This window comes from Geospiza fortis, unplaced genomic scaffold (assembly GCF_000277835.1).
Source record: "Geospiza fortis unplaced genomic scaffold, GeoFor_1.0 scaffold56, whole genome shotgun sequence".
In the NCBI taxonomy this organism is placed as follows: Eukaryota; Metazoa; Chordata; class Aves; order Passeriformes; family Thraupidae; genus Geospiza; species Geospiza fortis.
In genome coordinates this window covers 1,262,038-1,282,626 of record NW_005054413.1, presented here as the reverse complement: position 1 = coordinate 1,282,626, position 20,589 = coordinate 1,262,038, and the positions used below count along the sequence as shown (strand labels likewise).

The 20,589-nt window shown below is 35.4% G+C and overlaps 1 protein-coding gene across 1 annotated transcript in view; it reads right to left on the bottom strand.

Annotated features, from left to right (window-relative positions):
- CSMD1 (CUB and Sushi multiple domains 1) overlaps window positions 1–20,589 on the bottom strand; it is a 1,057,667-nt gene that overhangs the window by 508,506 nt on the left and 528,572 nt on the right. The window contains exon 4 of the mRNA XM_005426386.3: window positions 9,985–10,179. Within this exon, the coding sequence (XP_005426443.2) occupies window positions 9,985–10,179 (195 nt within the window). The remainder of the gene's footprint in view (window positions 1–9,984; window positions 10,180–20,589) is intronic.

Sequence of the window (20,589 nt, the reverse complement as noted above, 5' to 3'; positions counted from 1 at the left end):
ATTTTTGGCCATGGCTTTCTCTGTGTTATGTTTTTGAGAGAGTTACTGCTCAGGAATCTTAGCGCATCACTGTGCTTGCAGTAATTTGATAGCAGATAGTGCCTGAGGCTTCATGAATTCAAACTCTGTGTGATTTACAAATTGCATTTTAAAATGTGCAAGTAATTAATTCCAAACACTTATGGTTATTCTCAAGTTGTAAGCAACTGCACAAAGTGCTGTTTGTATCAGCATAAATGACTACTTGAAGCATAAAGCTACAAACATTTGGATCTCGCAGTAGTCAGGAATTAAGTGTTCTGCATTTAGAGAATATGCATCTCATATAAAGTACACATGCAAAAACATATGGCTGGCACCACTTGACAAAAAATATGTATACTGTATAGATGTGTAGCTTAGATAAAACAGATAAACATATCCATCAAGTTTGTGCATGCAAAAAATGAGATGTACCACTATGGAAGTCAATGAAAAACCTTTCATTTTTCTTCAAGCTAGAAAGAGGAATTTCACCAAAAATAATAATCTGGAAATTTTAGTAAGCTGTATTTTGCATAAATGAATCTTGCTACAAGTGAGATACATGCCTTGATGGGCAGATAGCCAAGGATGAAGTAATAACAAAACCAGTATCTTAGAAATCTTCCTTTGAATTGGTTTAGGTACCTTTTGAATATTAAATAATTTTTACAGGACTTTTCTCTCGTCACCACACAATGCTTTCCAGAGGGCAATGTTCTGTATTCTATGTGCCTTTTTTAATATACCACATAATAATATCTTTAGGCAAATAAAATAACATTTCTTGCATAATAAAAACAAAACAAAGCAAAAAACCTCAACACTAACTTAACTTTTCAAAATTTATTAAGAATCATTCAAAATTAACTTAAAATTTGAATTTAAATATTTGAATTGGCTTTTCTACTTGAAGTATATATTGAAAGCTCTTCATGTGGAAAATCACATTACTACACTACTCTTCGAACATAAGTGATAAAAACATAGTGGTGATTTAAAGTACATAAAATTCATAGTAATAAAGTTTTTCTTCTTATGTCATTAGTAGTCATTTCCTTATCTATCACTAGCAATAGCATAGGTCCAATTAAAAACTTGAGTGATATTTTATGAATCATCATCAAATGACATATTGTCAGTTTGAGTCACATTTTATAAGTCTTATCAATTAAAGAAAATTGCAGCCTTAGAGGGTTCCAAATGAACCATGGGCCTAAATTATTTAGCAAGTCTTATTAAAAGCTTCTCTGAAAAAGTTCTTTCTTTATTGAGGTTGGAGAGCACATTCATGTAGGCAGACCTGGGGGTTTGGGTTGATGGCAAGTAGAATGTGAGTCAGCAGTGCCCTGGCAGCCAGGAGGGCCAGCAGTGCCCTGGGAGCATCGGGCATCACCAGCTGGGCAAGGGTGACTGTCCCACTCTGCATAGCTCTGGAATGGCCCCACCTCAGGTACTGTGCGCACTTCTGGATGTCTCAATTTATGAAGGACATCAACCTATCAGAGTGTGTGAGAGCAGGTCTTGAGGGCAAGACTTAGGAGGAGAGGCTGAGGTCCCTTGTCTTGTTCAGCCTGGAGAAGCCTGAAGGATGGACTCATGACCCTCTGCAACTACTCCAGGCAGGCAGCAGAGAGGGAGATGCTGACCTCTGCCTGGTCACCAGGGACAGGACACAAGGGGACAGAATGAAGGTGTGTCAGAGGAAGCTCAGATTGGACGCTAGGAAAAGGTTCTTCACTGGGAGACTGGCCAGTCGCTGGATCAGGCTCCCCAGGGAAATGGTCATGTCACAGGCAGGTTGGAGTTCAAGGAGCATTGCAATATTGCTCTTTCCTACCCATGTGGTTTAATTTTAGGCCTTCAGGGAGTTGGAGTCAAGGATCCTTATGTCTCCGTTCCAACTTGAGACACTCATGATTCTACAGTGTATTTAATTATTTATTAAATTGTCTTTTTCTGTAGTTTGTGAGAAAGCAGATAATTGTACTTCATTTTAAAAAAATCTTCAGTACAGAGAATGCATCTATGAAATAATGATGAATGACTACTTTCACAAACACATGTTCTATATATTTTCAAAAAGGTTAGTATGAGAAATTTGGTAAAAGCTTTTTTAAAATGGGGCTTTAAAATTACCATTTTAAAATGTCTTACTGACAAAAACATAGAAACAAGCATATTATACAAATGAAAAGTTTAAAAGAAAATTTTAATATGTCATTGTTAACTGCCAAGCTGCTAAACCACAGTTTCAGAATGACCAAACACATCACAGTGTTACAATAGTGTAGCGTTATGCATTCATCTGATAGCTCACTTATCTAATTTAATTCCAACAGGCAGACAGCTATTTAGCCATCAAAATATACACCTCTAATTCCTTATCTTCCTTACTATTTTAGATTTTTAAAGACTTTATTTTGAATAGGTAAAAGCCAACACCTCTGCTTCTTTTCAGTGTTAAAAGAAGAGAAACTTGCTAGAAGTTGCTTGGGGTTTTTTCTATCATCACTTGAATCCAGATGCACTGCATCTCAGTTAAGTGCTCTAATCAGTTTGTCTCCCTTTCTCAATTTCTCCTCTTGCTGTTGATCAACTTCACATAAATTAAAGACTCATTAGACCATGCATCTAAGATTAATTTTATTTCTATCTACATGGTTGTCAAAGAGCACTTCAAAATAATTTGGATTGCTCTCTAAGTAGAATTTTGGGGAGGTTGGTTAAAATTTCAGAAATTATTGTGTTTTAGCAAAACAGAATCTATTTTACATATATTAAATTATCATATTTCTTTCATGAAGCTAATAATATGTACAAAATAGAAACACAAAAATTGTTGCAGTTTGTTTAGGGACCTATGGGCAACCATTTCAGCTGCAGCACTACTTTGAACATTTTAGCTTTGAGATTCCAGTGAGCTTGATCTAAGCAGACCTCAGTGGGGTCATTCCACAGTTATGGGCTCTGAGAATACTGGACTCAGACAGGTAATCTTGCACTGGTTTTTTTTTTTTTAATTTTGTTAAAATTTTGCTTTATTTAGTAATCTTTAATTGTTTATCCTATCACATCAGTTTGTTATATTATAAAGACTTATTTCTTCTCCATTCACTCTGGACAGGATATCTGATCTATTAGTCAAAAAAGTTACATATTTCAAATAATACAGAAATAGTGGTGGACTATTTATTTGCTATGCTGACAGAAAAGTTATTTTCTGAATTGATAGTTTGTACTTGAGCAAACTTAAAATCAAAACCCCAACTCTAACACATTTTTTAATGCAAAAACATGGTTTTAAGAGAAGACAGTTAAATTAAGAAGTTCAAAAATTAATCAGCAGTAATCCCATACCCTCTCTCCCAAAAAATAAAAGATAAGTCTTCAGGATATCTTGTAAATATTATCTTCTTTTTCATGTAAGTATCCTAAACGGTTTTCAAATGATTATCCTTCACTTGAGAATATGTTTTTGAAGCTGATAATGATCCCTTAAAGTAACAGTCTACAACAAATGAACAGTAAAATCCTAATTTTAAAGCAAAAAGAGAAAAGGCTGAATTCTTTGAGACCAAATAAATGATTGTTGAAAATTTCACTTTAAAAAAAATAGTAAATTTAATGCAGTTATTCTCAGAACTCTATGGCCATTTATCAAATCCATCTTTTTATGACTCCCTGTGAGGTTTGATTTTCATTTTAATAAGTGAATATTTCTCCAAACTTAACTTTGCTCACATTGCTTATGGTCAGGCTGAAGTTTTGTTTTCCATTCTTTGACTTTACTGCATCATTCTGGATACCTCTGCTGTGTTTTCATTGTGCTGATCATCTCACTTTTTCACTTGTTCTCAGTTTCCAGGCTCCTTATTTCAAAGATCAAGCTTTGACCTGGCATCTTTTCATTTTTTATCAGGCCCTGCCATACCTACTGCCACATGCTAGAACCAGAACATCTAAATACAGATAGATGTGTGTGTGAATATATATCTGTACATACACACACACACAAACACATACTGATAGATAAAACTACTTGTATCTGTGTCCTTAAATCTCTTGGGTGTGATGTCCTAGTCCTGCACTACCGTGTAAGAAATTACACAGTGTCTGCTTTCCTATCTGCTTTTCCTGAAACTTCTTATTTGACTAGTTGCAATGAGGCCTTTTTCCAAATTTCATCTCAATGTAAATGCTGCACCAAATCAGATTATTCTGGAAGTGAACAAAATTGCTCAGACAGGAATCTACTATGTCACTGTGAAAAATAGAGACTATAGGGAGGATATAAGGAAAATATTCTCATTTTATCACGTAATGTAACATCAGTAAGCAAAATTATTGGAAAATGTTCTTTTTATTTGTCCTTTTTAATTTTTTATAATTGTAAACATGGATAAAGATGGGATTTTTTTCTCTTCCTTAAACTTATAACACAGTATTTCTCTAAACATCAGAGGCTGAGAAGAAATTATAACAGAATTTCTCTCTACCCCAGAAGGTATGGATAACAACAAAATCAATTTCTCTTTGCTATTTTTTTCAAAAACATCAGCTCTGCATCTCTATATTCTGTTTTATTTTACTCTAAGTGAATCACAGACTCTTTTTCCTTTCATCCATTATCAAGGAATACCTTTTTCAATTTTAGACATACATAAATGTATGTGTTCGTGTGTATGCGTATGTAAAGATATATATTTTAACCACAATATTTCTCCAAAAATAGTTCTTAAATCTGAAACCTGATTAATTTTTACTTGTTTCTTTTGTAATTTTCTGAAATAGGATCTTTTTTACTTCATTGTCTTCTTTATTTTCCCTCCAATAGACGGATGTGTTTTTAATGATAATATATTACATGTTCTTTCCTTCACAGCTATTTTTATTGTAAGAAAAAGCTTACCACTGTAATATCACTAATCCAATTTGTATTCCTAATGTTAGCTTCATAAAAATCTTGACTCATGCAACTATAATCAACTAGGGATTCTCAAAATTACTGAGAATTGAGAACCTAATTATACAAAGTTCATTTAGAAGTAGTCACATATCATAAATCAGCTATTAGTGGAACTACTGAAGAGAATGAAATTAACTTTCAAAATGTTTCAGATTGTACTGCACAGTATTTCAACCTCAAGACAAAGAAGGCAAAAGTTTTGGATGACATAATTATTGTAGCTGAGATTGAGAAAACAAAGAACTTTTTAATTCTCGGGAAAAAAAACATATTAATAGGATATAGGTCAGCCATTGATTCTCTCTGAATACTCTTATAAGTATACAAAAGTATAATTTATAAGTGTATTTGTATATACCTAGACAATGTTTTTGCAAAGTCAAAGCAAACTCCCCAGCTTTCTTATAATATTTGAAAAGTCCACAGTTGCTCTTATTTACCTTATGAAAAAACAGGACTAGGTTTTAATAACTGACTCATCTTTCAGGATTGCCTCATCTTTTACATTTGAACTTTTCTCTGGGGATTGTTTCCTATTTGGGGGATCCATGATTTTTATTGAAAGAAAAAAAAAAGAGAAAAAAAAGAGAAAAGAAGCAAATGTCTTGACAGTAAAATTCTCTAAACTTTCTAAAAATTTCATTGACTCATTTGATTTCTGTTCAGAGTTCATTCAAAGCCATCAATGAGCCTTCAGCACAGTCCAGCTCCACATTCTCCCTATGGCTATACTTTAAAAGGAGAATTTCTGAAACTGAGCAGCAGCCAGAGAAACAAAATGGCAAAGACAAGAGTCAATGCTGTCTTTATATTTCAGGAGACAGTAATCCCCTAGGAATTATTCTAGCAAAACCAGCAGCTATACAGTTAGACAATGTATAAATTATGGGACACCAGCTTCTTAATTTTTCTGGAATTACTATGCCACAAAACTGCAGAAAGTAGTATTTTTTCAGTATCAGCAAAACTAGGGAAACATACCACAGAGAACAAGGCTCTTATGATTTCTTAGTAAGCCTCAGAGCTTTATTAACTCTGTTATGTTATCTTGAATGTGTGCCATGAAATTAGTTTATGATGACAAGAAAGAAGAATGCCACCTGGAAACAGGACTGTAATAAAAGATGCTTTCATGGAAAAGATCAAGGTTCTTAGAGAAACAATAGGGGAACATGTCTTGCTTGAAGTCATGGAGAATGCAAAGGGCTACCTCATGGCATATGCTCCAGACTGATAAAATGAAATAAAATAAGAAATGTCTAAAATCTCTCATCGAATCCACGCTCCACATGAATTCTAAAAATTCACTGAGGCAATGGCTTAGCTCACATAAGTCATTAACTGTTAAATAACTTCTCTGTTATGATCTTCATTTCTTCTCAGACTGTGCACAGAATTCTTTGGATTTTGTGTAAGAGCTGCAGGAGGTTTAGGATCCCACTTGATTTTTTTATTAAAAGGTTAAATTCATAGAATTAAAAATTATGAATGGAATTTCAATCTTGTGAAAGATATTTGCATGCAGGCAAATAGTGCCAAAACAGACAGTATCTGCAGAAATATAAGAAATATTTAGTAGACACTGATGATACCATGAACTTATGTTTATTTTTCTGACACCTGTTTGCTACCTCTTACTAAAAGGACAAAAACAGGCCTGGCCAAAATACTTTGGGTTTTTTGATTAGTGACCCTTGAATTTTTTTGGAGCACAGAAAAGAATAAAATATTTCCTTCCTGTGAGGAATTATGATACAAGAGCCCTCAGTCACAAGTAACCATTACTGGATAAAACAGCTTCCCTATGTTGCTCATCCACATGGGTACCAATAATACTGCCAAGGGAGTGGCAGCAGCAGCAGCAAAGGGTGTCCACAGGGCAAGAGAACAGGCTGAAGGGTACAGGAGAAAAGAGGGGCTCTCCTGAATACAAGGGCAAAAGTTCAGGTAGGAGCATCAGATTCCAGCAGAACAGCACTTTACTAAGGAGCTGGTGCTGGGCAACGGGGCTTTGACCTCTTTGATCACAGGGTCCCCTTGAAGGAATGAGGACAGGAGGGGAGACACAGGATCTGCCTGGCTGAACAGGGCAAGAGTTCTGCTGACCTAGTGAAGAGAGTTTGTCATGGGCAAACACCAAAACCTAAAGCCAAATGGGAGAACAGGTCCAGGGGAGAAGTCATGGGGACAAGACAATGAATGTTTCTCTCCCTCCCTCTCACAAAGCAACATGATGCCATTTGAAGTGCCTGTATGCAAAAATGTGCTCCATGGGACATACACTGGACAAACAGAAAGTGCATATACAGTCACAGAACTGTGATGGGACAGTTCACCTGAATGGAGGGCTCCAATGGATAGACACAGACTCTTAGGAAATGCAGGAAAGAAAGGAGAGGCTGCACCTTACACAAAGTAGGATCTTGAATTAACAGAGCTCTCTCTGCTGCACTATAGGCTATCAGTTCTTGAGCTCCTGTAGGCTAGAATGAGAAGTGAAAGTCAAGAGAGAGGTCACTATTGTGAATATCTGCTACAGGCCTTCTGATTGAGCAGTGATCAAAACTGTTAAAGTACTAGAAGTTTCCCAGACACAAGGTCTGGTTATCATCAGAGACTTTAACTATCTCTGGGGATGGCAGCATAGCAGAGGGCAAGCAATGCAAATGCACAAGATACCTGATATCACATTTTTTAATGTAGGTACTGGACAGGCCAACTTGATGTATGAGCAAAGAGCATTCAGCTAGTCACAGCAGCTGTGGTTACCATAACCATTCACTGGATATCTTGAGGGAAGTGAAAAAGGCAATTTATAGAATTAACACCTTGGTCTTCAGCAGAGCAGATTTCAACAGGATATCATGGGCTGATGTCTTGAAGGGCAGGACTGCCATTCAGACAGACTTTTATGGCAGGATTTAACAAGCTGGAAGAATAACAGAAATCTCACGAAATTCCAAAACAGAAATGCAAAATCTTATACCTGGACCAGGATCATTCCATGCAGAAATTATTTGCTAGGTCGCAGCTCTGACAAAATGTAGGGAGAATGGTAAGGGGGCACAGTATTCCCCAATGAGTTGCAGCTGGGGCCAATTAAGAACAAGTGGCATATACACCTGTAAGCAATTAAGAACAAGGAGCATAAAAGGGTGGAGTCAGCCAAAGAGTCAGAGTAAGAGCCAGATGAAGACTGCAAGATGAGCTGGAAGGCTGCCCAGGAGAAGGCTGCCCAGGAGAAGGCTGCCCAGGAGAAGGCTGCCCAGGAGAAGGCTGCCCAGGAGAAGGCTGCCCAGGAGAAGGCTGCCCAGGAGAAGGCTGCCCAGGAGAAGGCTGCCCCAAAGACCAGGAACCCCAGTAGAAAAGAGAAGGATCCCAAGACCCCAGGAGAGAAAGACCAGAAGAAGACCCTGGAGGAGATGGACTCTGTTGTTATCAGAAGACCTTGGAGAAGGTGGGGAGTTCCCCTGGAGGGGATGGACTCTGTTGTTATTAGAAGATGGACCCCAGGAGAGGGTTGAGAAGCTTTGGACATGCCAGGGCTCTGTGGCAATTTAGCAGCAATATCCTTCATTGGATCGCTGCTGGATTAGCTGCAGATGCTCCTGGCTGGATGCTTTGGGAAAAGCCCCTGGAGGGGATGGACTCTGTAGTTGTAATGTTTACTGTAATGTATTAGTGTTTGTTGTAAGGTTTACTGTAATGTGTAAGTATTAGTGTTTAGGGCTACTGTGACCCACTGGGATGGAGTGGGGGAGGTGGCATTGGTGAAGCTGAGAGTGGCAGGTGGAAGCCACAAAGAGGTCTAGACCTGATTATCTCAGTCAAGACACCTGGGAATAGGTGAGCCACCAACAAGTGATAATTATGGGACATTTGAGGGATTTGGTTTGGGACATTTGGGGTATTTACTTTGAGTTATGACTGCCTCGACTAGAAGAGATAGATGTTGTTAGTAAGGTAACTGTTATAATGTATAAGTTGTAATGTATTGTTGTGTAATATATGTATAGGTATTGTTGTGTACTGTATTACTATATATGTATGAGACTTGTTGTGAACGTGTTTAATACAACAACAAAAGGACTCAAAGTCCTGGTGAAACACAGGCTGAGTGTATGGTGCACCTCTGCAGTATTGAAAGCTTGTCTTGTATGGGGTTCATGACCAAGGGCACAGCCAGCAGCTAAAGAGAGAGAGAGCACATCTGCTTGACACTTAGGAGGCCCCATCTAGAATGCTTTGTCCAATCTAGGGTCCTTCAGCACAAAAGAGATGCTGACAGTCTAGAATAAGCCCAGAGAATGGCCAGTAAAACTTCAAGATGCTGAAGAACAGAGTGTGTGAGACAAGAGGATAAAGGAAAAGGATTTTTCAGACTTGACAAGTGGAGGGTTTGTGAAAATCTAACAGCACTGTTTAGTTTAGGAAAGAGCCAGAATGGAAATAGAATCTTTTCACAGACCCACAACAGGAGAAGAGAAATAGACATAATCTGTAAAATTCTAATTTAAATTGTATGTGAGAATGAGGGCAGCTGGGAACCATAACGGGTTTCCAGGGAGACTTTAGAATCTTCATCCATGGAGATATTAAATTTTCAACTAGGCAAAGCCCTGAGCAATCTGACACAACTTTGCAGTTATCCATGCTCTGAGTAGGACTCAAAGGGACTGGACCACCCTTTAAAGTGACTGGACTACCCTTCAAAATTTACATCACTGAAGCTCTTTTCCTGGCCAGGTCCTGTCATGAAATTGATATAGCTATGCCTCACATAAACAGAAAGAAAAAAGATGAGTAGATTATATCTATCTCTGAATGCAAACTCTGGTGTGTCACTGCTTGAGTTATTACAATTTAAATGGTGTCAATTTTTAGACAGTACATTAGTAAGCTTTAATTTAGGGGGAAAAAAACCAATTCAGAATAAATTTATTTAATCTGCTGTTTGTATTTAAAAGCTATTTCAAGTCTTTTTTTTTTTTTACCTCTGCAAAAAGGAACAGGAAAATCCCACGATGCACCATTCCCAGGACTCGCAATACATGTCAACATGGCATGGCCTTCGAGGATGTAACCAGGGATACAGCTATATCGGATTTTATCTCCAATGTTGAATCTGGTTCCATGAAGTACTCCTTTAGGTATTTCTCCTGGGTTGCCACATGTATGACTAGGCAATACTGCCAAAAGAAAGAATGAAATACACTACAGTTAAAATTTGCAGAATGAAATAATAATACTTGTCCAACAATTATCAACAATTATATTTAACTGTTAATTTGGCTTCAGTTTTGGTTCCTTTTTTTTTTAACATGATTTCTTATAAAAACAAGGTGAAATTAGGTTATGGAATATACTTGTGCAAAATATTTCATCTCTTAATAGATGTCATAATTTTCAAAGCAAATTTCAAACTCAGATCTTGGTTTAACAGGCCTTCAATGAAGTTCTTTACAGATCTATTTAAAAGAAAAGTATCCTACATATCCTGCTGATTTTCTTTGAATGGAGTGAAAGAACTATTTATTTAATTCTACCTTATAAATATTGCAAAGATATTCATACAACATAATTTTAGGTGCAGGCAGCAGAAAGCCTTTCATGTACAGTTTTCATTTAGGTGTTGAAAGAGCAATTTAAAATAATGCAATAATAAATTGTTCTCTGACAGTAAATTAAAGCCTCAAGTATAGAAAAATAATTTGATTTTCTTCTTAGTTTCTTATTAGTTCACATTCTAGAAAATAAATTAATTTAGTATTTTTTTAAATAATCAGAAAATATCAAGGGAACTAAGCAGTGACATTGGGAAAATATGAATGGACACATTTTATTATTGCACAAACTTACTACCATTTGTAATTATTAGTTATTTGAAAGATGTTGTCTGAACAAGTTATCATCTTAAAGATGATACTCCTTCACCTACAAAAAACCAAAAGTGTGTGTAGGGGAGAAGGAAAATTCAATTGGTTTTATTCTCAAACTTATTTTAAAGTTATTAATGGCACACCGTTCCTTTCACTAAAGTAGTACAAATTGAAATTCTTTAATTTCCTTTAGAGGAGAACAAATAAGTGCAGGCAACTAAAATGCATCATGAACAGAGCACAGGAGAGAAATATATGCATCAAAGAAATGGTGAATGGTGGTCTGAAAAGCTCACATATAATTTAGGTATCATTTCAGAAGCCACATTTGTTCAATGAACAAATTCTTTCACCCCATAGTTCCTCTTTTTCTTTACTCATCTGCAGAATAAACATAACCATGACAACATATAACCTGCATGTTGAGGAGATTGATTACTCAATACAAACATGTCCTCAGAATGGTTTAAAGCATTATATCAATATATCAATACTAATTATGTCCCATTATATCATGTAAGTTCAATTAGTGAATGCACGCCCTTAATTCATTACCCAGTTAGTCACAGCAGCATTTAAGTGGTAGTAATTACACTTAATTTACAAACCAAGTCATATAAAAATTTTTGAAAAGGTCAAGAAACATAAAGATTAAAAAATTAGAAGTAAGAACACTTTCACTAACAACATTATTTCACTATAAAAATACCAAAATATTCCATAAATATTAGCAAGGAAACAAAAATCACCTAAGAATCAAATGAATGATGAGTTAGACAAATGTTCTACACATTGCAGATCAAAGATCTAAGATTTCTTTAATTAAGGAAACTAATTAAGGTTGTTTGTAAATAGCAATCAAAGGTAGAAGCAAACATTATGATACCTGGATTATTTTGTACTGTTTCCACAGATTTAACAAAATAGATTATTTCTTTGGATGTGCTTACTAACATTGTTAAAAAGATCACTGCTTGATTCACATATATGAGAAAAATTACATGTAAAATAAAGTGCTTACATATAAATAAAGATATTAGAATAACTGGAATAAAGATAGTGATTTTTATTCCAAAAAGCTGAAAACTATTATCTATTATAAGCTACAGCATATATTGCTGTATGTTATTACATATTTTTAACACTACTGAAAATGCTACCTCTCTCTTTTCAAACTTTCCCCTTTTTGCTGCCTTAGTCATGATAGGTTAACACAAGCATTTGTTCAGTACAAGTCAAAAAATAAAAATATTGTTACCTTCTTTGATACAGTAGAATACTTGGATTTGAGGCAAAGTTTTTTATGTTATTTTCTAATCAAAATATTTTTACAAAGAGCTGTAAATTGAAGTAGTTTCATGAAAAGATCTGATGCATGCAGCAAAAAAAATTATACAATCCAAAAGCCAGCTTTTATTTTTACAGGAGGGTGTTCTATCAGAAAAATAAAAAGAATCATTATTCAAAGCTACTATGAATTCTGATAAACTGCATTCCCAAGGAAACATATCACAGAAAATCTACATCTGCCATATAAATAACAACTGCCACTGGCTAGCTGTTGAAACTGTATTGCAGCAAGTCAGTCTGTAAAGTCTCTTAGGATATGTTTACCTGTGTGTTCTTACCACCACCTCTGCCAAGAACTTCAGAGAAAATGGTACTTAGCATCCTGAAATTGGCACGCACTTTACCACAACCTCCTAAACCCAGTAAAAATGAGTGATCTGAGAATGACAGCCGTAGTCAATAATTCATGTGATAGCTCACAGGACTTCACCACTTCTCCAGATCAAGCATTCAACTACATTATTTATATGCTTTTCTAAAACTTTGACTGAAGTATATTCAGATAGACACAGTTTCATCTGTGCAGGCTTTACTGTTTCTAGTCTAGACCCAAGATGAATTAGCCTTTGAAGGTTCCTAACATTGAACAAAATAGCTTAATCTTTGGATTATGAGGATTCTAGTCAACCAAACCTATCATATGCATCCATCAAGCTTTAAATTAATTGCCAAATTTTCAGTAAAAGACTCATATTTGTCTGTAGAGTTACTGAGGTCTACTGTCAATAAGATTGCAGTCACAGGCTCTTGATTCATTAAATAATTTGATGTTCACTGTGTATTGAGAACTATTATAAACTATACTACACTGAAGCACTTAAGATAATGGATTTTTTATACAGAACTAACATTAGAGTGCTCTCACCATGTTTCCTATCCTTTTTTTTCCACCCAAGTCCTTTCCAATTTTGAAAAACAAAAGTAATTACAGTGTGCGGAGAATAATTTATGTAGTCTTGGTATTTAGTGTTAGCAAAAATATGCACAGTGGGATAACCAAGGATGTCTTTCTCCAATTTCCTCCTCAAGCAGAATGTCTATCTTCACCACTCTGACAGACATAAAAACCTGTATAGACTTCACTTCCTAGCACAGATCAATCTGTAGCACTGCTTATTAATTAAGATTTATTAATGAAATTGAGCTAAGAGATAGGCCTTCTTCATACACTACCTCGATCTTCCTGGACAGAAGAAATTTTTAACAAATGCACATAATCAAAATCCATAATGCAAATAATTAATGATCTAAAATGCCAAAGGTTTAACTTCCTGTTCAAACTAACTGTGCATGCTACATTTTAATTTTTGCAGAAAACCATTCAAACCATTAAAATCTATATGCTAAAATGTAATGCTAATATTTATTATGACACAGAAGTAAAAGGCTACAAGATAGCAGGATTTTAAAAAAGTAGAAAAATAACAGCTTGGTGAAATATGAATTTTCAATTAAAGGTTATTAAATAAATTCATACTTAACAAATTACTCATTCTTAAGTGGTGTGTATCAGATTATTTATTTATATAGCCATTTCAAGACACTTCGTAAGGCTAAAATCTATATTTATTTGCAACACATGCCACTTGAAAGAATATTAACAGCACCTTAAGCATAGTAATCCTCTGCTTTCATTTATAAAGAGTTTCCTTCATTTTTTTACAGATTTCATCATCTACCTCTTTCTGATTTATCATAACAGAGAAACAACCTAAAATTGAACAACAGTTGTTGATAATGAAAAAAACCCCAAACCAAAACATAAATGGTAGCTGTCACTGGAATGAATAAACTTTTGAAGGACTATTTCGCCCGCGTTTTCTTACTATGTTCTCCACACTAGAATGCAAGAGTCTGTAAATATGCAATAAGAAATGCCTAAAGTTTTTCATGTGTTCACTTCAACCAGTCCCACTGCCACTGCCACGTTGTAGCATCATGGTACTGGCAATGTAATGCCCTGATTTGCTAAGATCACTTTTTCTATTTTGGTTTAAGAAATTGAGTTGAAAAAGATACTTTCTGATAAATCTTGAAGGATTTGAGGACTCTGGCAGCCCAACTCCTATTAATTGTTACATGAATAAGACATCTGGATTTGAAACCAGTTATAAAAATATGAAAATTAACTTCCCAACCTTTGCTGAAGTTAGTATTCAGAGGCCCAATCTGACAATAATTTTCAGGAGAAATAACAGATTTCTTTTTTCTCTCAGATGTCACAATCATCAACTAGATTGCAAAGATCGCCTAGAGGCCTTAGCAGCAAAAAGCTCAAACTGCTTATGTCAGTTGAAATTATGTGAGCTTCACCCTTCTGTGAACCAGTTGCTCAGTTTATATAGGCCACACACAGTAGCTGGAACTTGACAGCAGCAATACAGAAAGCAGCTTAATGCCAATTAGGAAAAATAGGAAGGGGGAAGAAGAAAGAGAAGAAACTAAATAAATGTTTTTCCTCCATTGATTTCAATATCTTTACTTGACTTTCCAAGGATATATTATATTTGTTATTTTTCCTGTTGTTACTGAAACAGCTGGAAAAGTTTTTCAGGTTGCGCTTAAGTTTTGCCAAATGAAAACTTGCTGATATTTTGCTGTTCCATAGTACCTCTACAACAGTCCTCTGAGTATTTTCTAACATTACCTTAAATTGATGGCCACAGGCAAAACCACACACAAAGGAAAAAGCATAAGTTAGGAGGAAATGAGATAGTCTTTTGATACCAATGGCTGCTTTGGAATTACAACACTAGGAGGGACTTCAGAAGCTCTGTGGAGAAAATCAGGGTTTCAGAAAATTTCAGGGCATATGTCAAGATGTTCAATAGGTATGAGGCACAGCCCACGATACCCTGTCCACAAGGCTACAGTAGAAGTTGCATTTTACCATTTCATGCATAAATAGAAGACACATTCAACTGTATTTGCAGCTACAGAAGAAGAAAACAGTTTTTGAGGAAGGTAATTACTATACTCATAAAAAATGAACACAATAAGTTCAAAAAAGGAGATAGAAAAGCTAAATTTTCTTGCAAGAATGGCATTGAAACTGAAGTCTCAACTCAGAAAACTGAGTATCTTTCCCAAGTTTTAACTTTTAGTTCAACATTAGACTGGAAGAGCTAACATGGAGTTCCTAGTGGTCAATCATGCAAAGAATTTTCACCTTTATTCACTCCAAAAAGAAATGAGAAAGTTTTTCTCAACTCCAGACTTACAAATAATCATGATCAGAATCTACTGCTAGAAGGGTAGTTCCAAATTGTTTGTCATTTGCACATGTGCACAAACACACACCCACAGAGACACAATTAACCTGTGAAAGCTTTAGTCTGCAAGTTACCTAACATCAAATTTTCATCCTTCTTAAAAATTATTTCATAAAAAAATTAATGAATTTCACTAGGTTTACTCTGGGGGAAGGAAGAGTTTACTCATAAAACCAAAAATATATGAAGTGCAAGTTCATGGAATACCTGATACTTAAGCCATATTTACACTCCAAGGCGTCAAGTGCAATGTTCAAGGGTCTACATGGCACAGATACTTATCCACTGCAGCATTCAACATGGTCCTCTATTTCTCTGCTGGCAACATTTTTGTTCAGACTGTCTTTGTTGGGCCTAATTGCAATTTTTTTCTTAAAATAATCCAAACAAACAAAACAAAAACCCACCCAGACTTATTGGCTGACAGAAATAAAACTGTTAGATTTATTTTTGCTATCTTATTTGTATACAGTCCCAAGATCAGAAGAAATTTCTTTCCTGTTACATGCTAATTTCTGTATTTGTGCATACATGAACCATTGCAATATTTGCTAGATAAAATGCTTAAATTGTACCACTTTTGAAAGATACAGCTTTCTTGTTTTACAAGCATTTACCCAACTGTGTCTCTCCATCTCTAAGGATGTGCAAAATTATACTGGATTGAAAGCTATGAAAATCATTTAGGAGTATACAGCACCTTTAAAACTTTAATACATCTTTCGCATTAAGATTGATATTTTAATTTTCTTTTGCAGGTAATAACCAAAGATTGATGGATTTTATTTTTAGTGTGTTCACTTTTATTATGTAATAAAGGTCTTGTTGTTGGTTATAAGATCATAAAAGTCAATATCATACAAACAATGCCAGAAAGCTCTCAAGTGCAAAGGCAATCTGAAGTTAGAGCTAAAACTTTCTATTTCCTCATACTTATTTTGCTGCAGATGTACTGTACACTTTCCTAGGTGAACTGAGATCACCAAGAAATATTATGAGTTTTTAGATCTCTCTTGAAAGAGGAGAACAAGTGGAGCATGACAGTCCAGACCAAGGCTATAAAAGTATTTGAGCCTGTGCAAAATTTATAAACAGAAACTTTGCAAGCAATCAGAAATTGAAAGTAGTAATTTTCTTTAAAATATAAAAATAATGCCCTTCCATCTCTTCTAAAATGTTCAGTGCATTCTATGGTCTGTCTTCCAGTTTGTCAGTACAATCATCAGAAGTATGCACAGCATCTGCTCTTTGCATTCTGAGAAAGATCTTCTAGCAAAGAAGGTCTCGACTATCCTTCTACATCATTAAGCTTCCAAATTGTCAACAACAAAAATGAAATTGGAAGACAATCTCTAGTTCATCATGTCAGGTATGATAACAAATTAATCTAATAAAATATGTATTTTTAACCTGACCACTTTTGAGGATTTCATTAGTCAAAAGACCTACATTCATAAAAAAAAAAGTCCATCCTGTCCTTGAAGGCCCTGGGGACATGAGGGTAAAACCAACAATATCTCTGTGTGTTAAAAGAGGTACTTATCAAGCAAACGGGTAAGTACAAGAAACTGTTATGACCTTATGTGAAGACCCGCATACAAATCTGATTACCCATGTTCAAATAAGAGTAATTGGACATAAAGCAAATGCAGAGCAGGGCTCCTTAAGTGATCAAGAGCTGGAGGGCTTTTAAGAGGATACTAGAAGGTTTTTACACAATCTGAGAAATTAAGATTAAAATGCAGTAACTATGAAGACACTGGAAGGCAAACACCAGGTCATAAGAAATATTGTACCAGCTGAAGGCAAGGCTAGGAAAAAAAAGAACAAATCACAATTACAAGGAGGTTGAAAATGAGATGCATTCTTACTGGAAAAATAAACTATTGGGTAGTTTCCATGGAGAGAGGAGAATGGGAATAGTGTAACAAAGGTAAAAGAAACATATCACACTTACTTGAGGGTAAGACAAGATACATACTACAACTGTACAGATGAATTGCGAATAAAAACTGGAAAGAGATTTGGAAACAGATTTAACAAGCAGATATTCTCTCTATTGCTCCCAAGACTCTCTGAAATGATTATTGCTACTAAATAAAATTGGATTTTGAATTATTAAGACCTGCCGTATAAGGAAAGGACAGTAATTTTAAAAGAATAAGACATGAGCTCACTCTTTAAAAGTTGCAATAACATTGAATATAAATCTTGTAGATACACTCCAAATTATGCTTGTTAAATATAATCAAAATTCTTTGTTTCACAAAATACATTCAAGAAGAAAAAAATCTTTAAATGTGAACAGATAAAGCTTAATGCAAAGTATCTAATCTCCTGTATTATTTGGTAAATACAAACTGCGGGACTCATATGTACCATGTATCTGTTCTCAAGCATTACTGTTAGAGGTCAGGGAAAACCTCTAAGGAATGATCGACAAGAAAAGAAGCAATGGCAGATTAAATTTGGACAATATCAGCTTCAGTAATAGATACACTACTGATGATTTAATAGAGGCTTATCTTCAGTTAACACCAGCTTGCCACCATGTCTGCAGACCTTTATTACTAATTAAAGTAAGGCAATAGTCTTTCAAAACCCATTTTTTTCCTCTTTCTCTCTTTTTTTCCTTTTGTCCTTCTTTTTTCCTTTCACATTGATTGGCTATTTATTCAGATTACAAAAAAAGTCCCACATTACAAAAGCTCCCTGCTCTGGCACAGGCACTTCCTCACTTCTGCCACTGTGGTGGCTTTTAGCAAAGCTGGACTGTGGACTCTCCCAAGGTCTCCAGAACCATTCTCTTGTGCTTAACACTTTCATAAGTGTCATTCTATTGCCCCCAGATACTTGAAATTTTATCTTGCTAACAATCATGAGGCAAATTTTTAACAGGAATTCAATATGTCATACAAGCCTCTTGTCTGTGCCTGTAATTGGAAATGAAAGCAATTGGGACCTTTAGTTAAGTCCTGAAAATGTAGGCAACAAACATCATACCCACTAAGTTTTCTTCACATCCCTTATTGATACAGTGTCAGAAAAAAGGTTCTGTCCTGTCCTTGTCCCTAGTCAATGCTAAGAATTGTCTTGCACACAGCACACAGGTTAAAACCAGGATTCTGCAAGAATGACAGCATTGCAGTCCAAGTCCTTCCAGTTTCCTGAAGGAATGTTGAATGACTTTTTTCCTCTCCTAGTTCAATACTTTGTTCTGTCGCCATTGTTAGAGATTCTTGTGATAACAGAAATTCAGCAGTGTCTTTTTCAACTTTGCCCCCATTTATTTTCAGATATGGCATCTTAAAGCTATGGGAGTTGGGAAGACTTTTTGTCCAGTTAGCTTTTGCAGGCTCATACTTCAACAAGGGTGACATGTAACACGCTCACCATTGTGGCTGAATGGAAAAATAGCAGTATAAGGGCAGGACAAGAATTTGCCATCTCAAAAGCTTCAGCTATAGAAGAATTATAAATGGCTTGTTACCTGGGAAGTCCTCAAGTAACATACCTTTCAATGTGCAGCATGTTGTGGACCTAAACGGAAAAGTGTTCGTGTGTATCTCACAACATGCAACACATGTTTTCTATTTAACCAGCCAAGGTGAGACAGAGAGCGCTCCTTAAAACAGCAAATTCTGTCACCAAACCTTTATTTTAACACAACAACATGATTTTCTGTTGCTTATTTTCAGTGCTTTGAGCTAGTCTCTTTTTTCTTACAGTGGCTTACCCAATTTATAAATAAGTGAAAAGAATTGATCTGGGTTTGAAAAGAAAAAAAATCTCCCTCCAAAACACACAAAATTGCATGTTTGTCAGGATGACTAAGCTGCAGTGAGTAACACCACTGAGATGCTTGTTAGCTGCAGCGTGGGAATAAGAATTAAGAGCATCAAGAAGAAAACAAGTTCAGAGAGAAAAATGAACTACATTATGAAGCCATAATCCAAAGTTTCTTAATGACACCTACTTTCTATGAAGTGGATTCTTTACATGGTAGGTAGAACAAATACCTGGTAAAAGTGGTCATGGACAAGTGAGAGGAGAAACAGGAACAGAAAGAAGGCCAAAATCCTACACATGCAATTTCACAATATATTGTTCTTGGTATCTTAATTAATTAATTAGAAAAAATATAGTATTTTAGGGACTGAATAAACAAAACCTTACATTGATTTTGATTTTGCTTTTTTGGGTTTTTTTTCCCTAATTTTTTTCCTCAGCAAAATGAATTAGCATCTTTAGAACTTCTGAAATCTCTGTCACGTAAGCACATATTTTTAGCCTGTATTTATTAGGTGACAATATGTGCTATTTCTAGAAACGATCTTTGGCCCGTCATGGAAACCCATTCTAAAGTGGTTTTTGGTTTTGGGAATTATCTTGTAGTTAGTTTTGACACAAGAAATCTTACAAGCTCCTTCAAAAGCCCTCAAGTTTGACTCACGCCAGGCTGATGTGCCTATATCCATTATAAGTGAGCACTCTGCCAAAAAATCCCTCTGCACTGATGGGACAAAGAAGCAGGAATCTAGAGTAAAGCTACTTAAATCCATTATAAACCTAAATTAAGTACTGTGATGTTAAAAGTGCTTCTTTTTGTTTGCATTCTATATTAAAAGACAATGAGTGGCAAAGTTTCATTATATTCCTTTAACTAAATACATAATCAGAAAAAGAAAATAAAAATTTTAAACAACAAATGTTACAGGTTTAGTCTTATGACAGCCTGTGTTTGTTCCCAGGAGAATTAGATTGCTGAGAGTGAAATCTATAATATTGTTTCACTAAGTAATAACTTTGCAAGGAACTGAACAGCGGCAGTGAGTGGCCAGATTTCTCTAGATATTTCCTCTGGAACATTTGGTGTAAAATTTCCCTTGAAATTTCTAAATCACTTGTCTCCTAAGGCTTGAATTTGATTTGTGCTAGAACATAGTGATTCTTAATGAACAAAGATTTCCTACCCTGTAGTTCTGTAGTTACAAATCACAAATTCCCTTTTTTTTTTTTCTTTTTTCTTTTTTCTTTTTTGTTTTTTTTTTTAATCTTACTCTCATTTTGCACAACTGGCCATTTGGAGTCCACACAA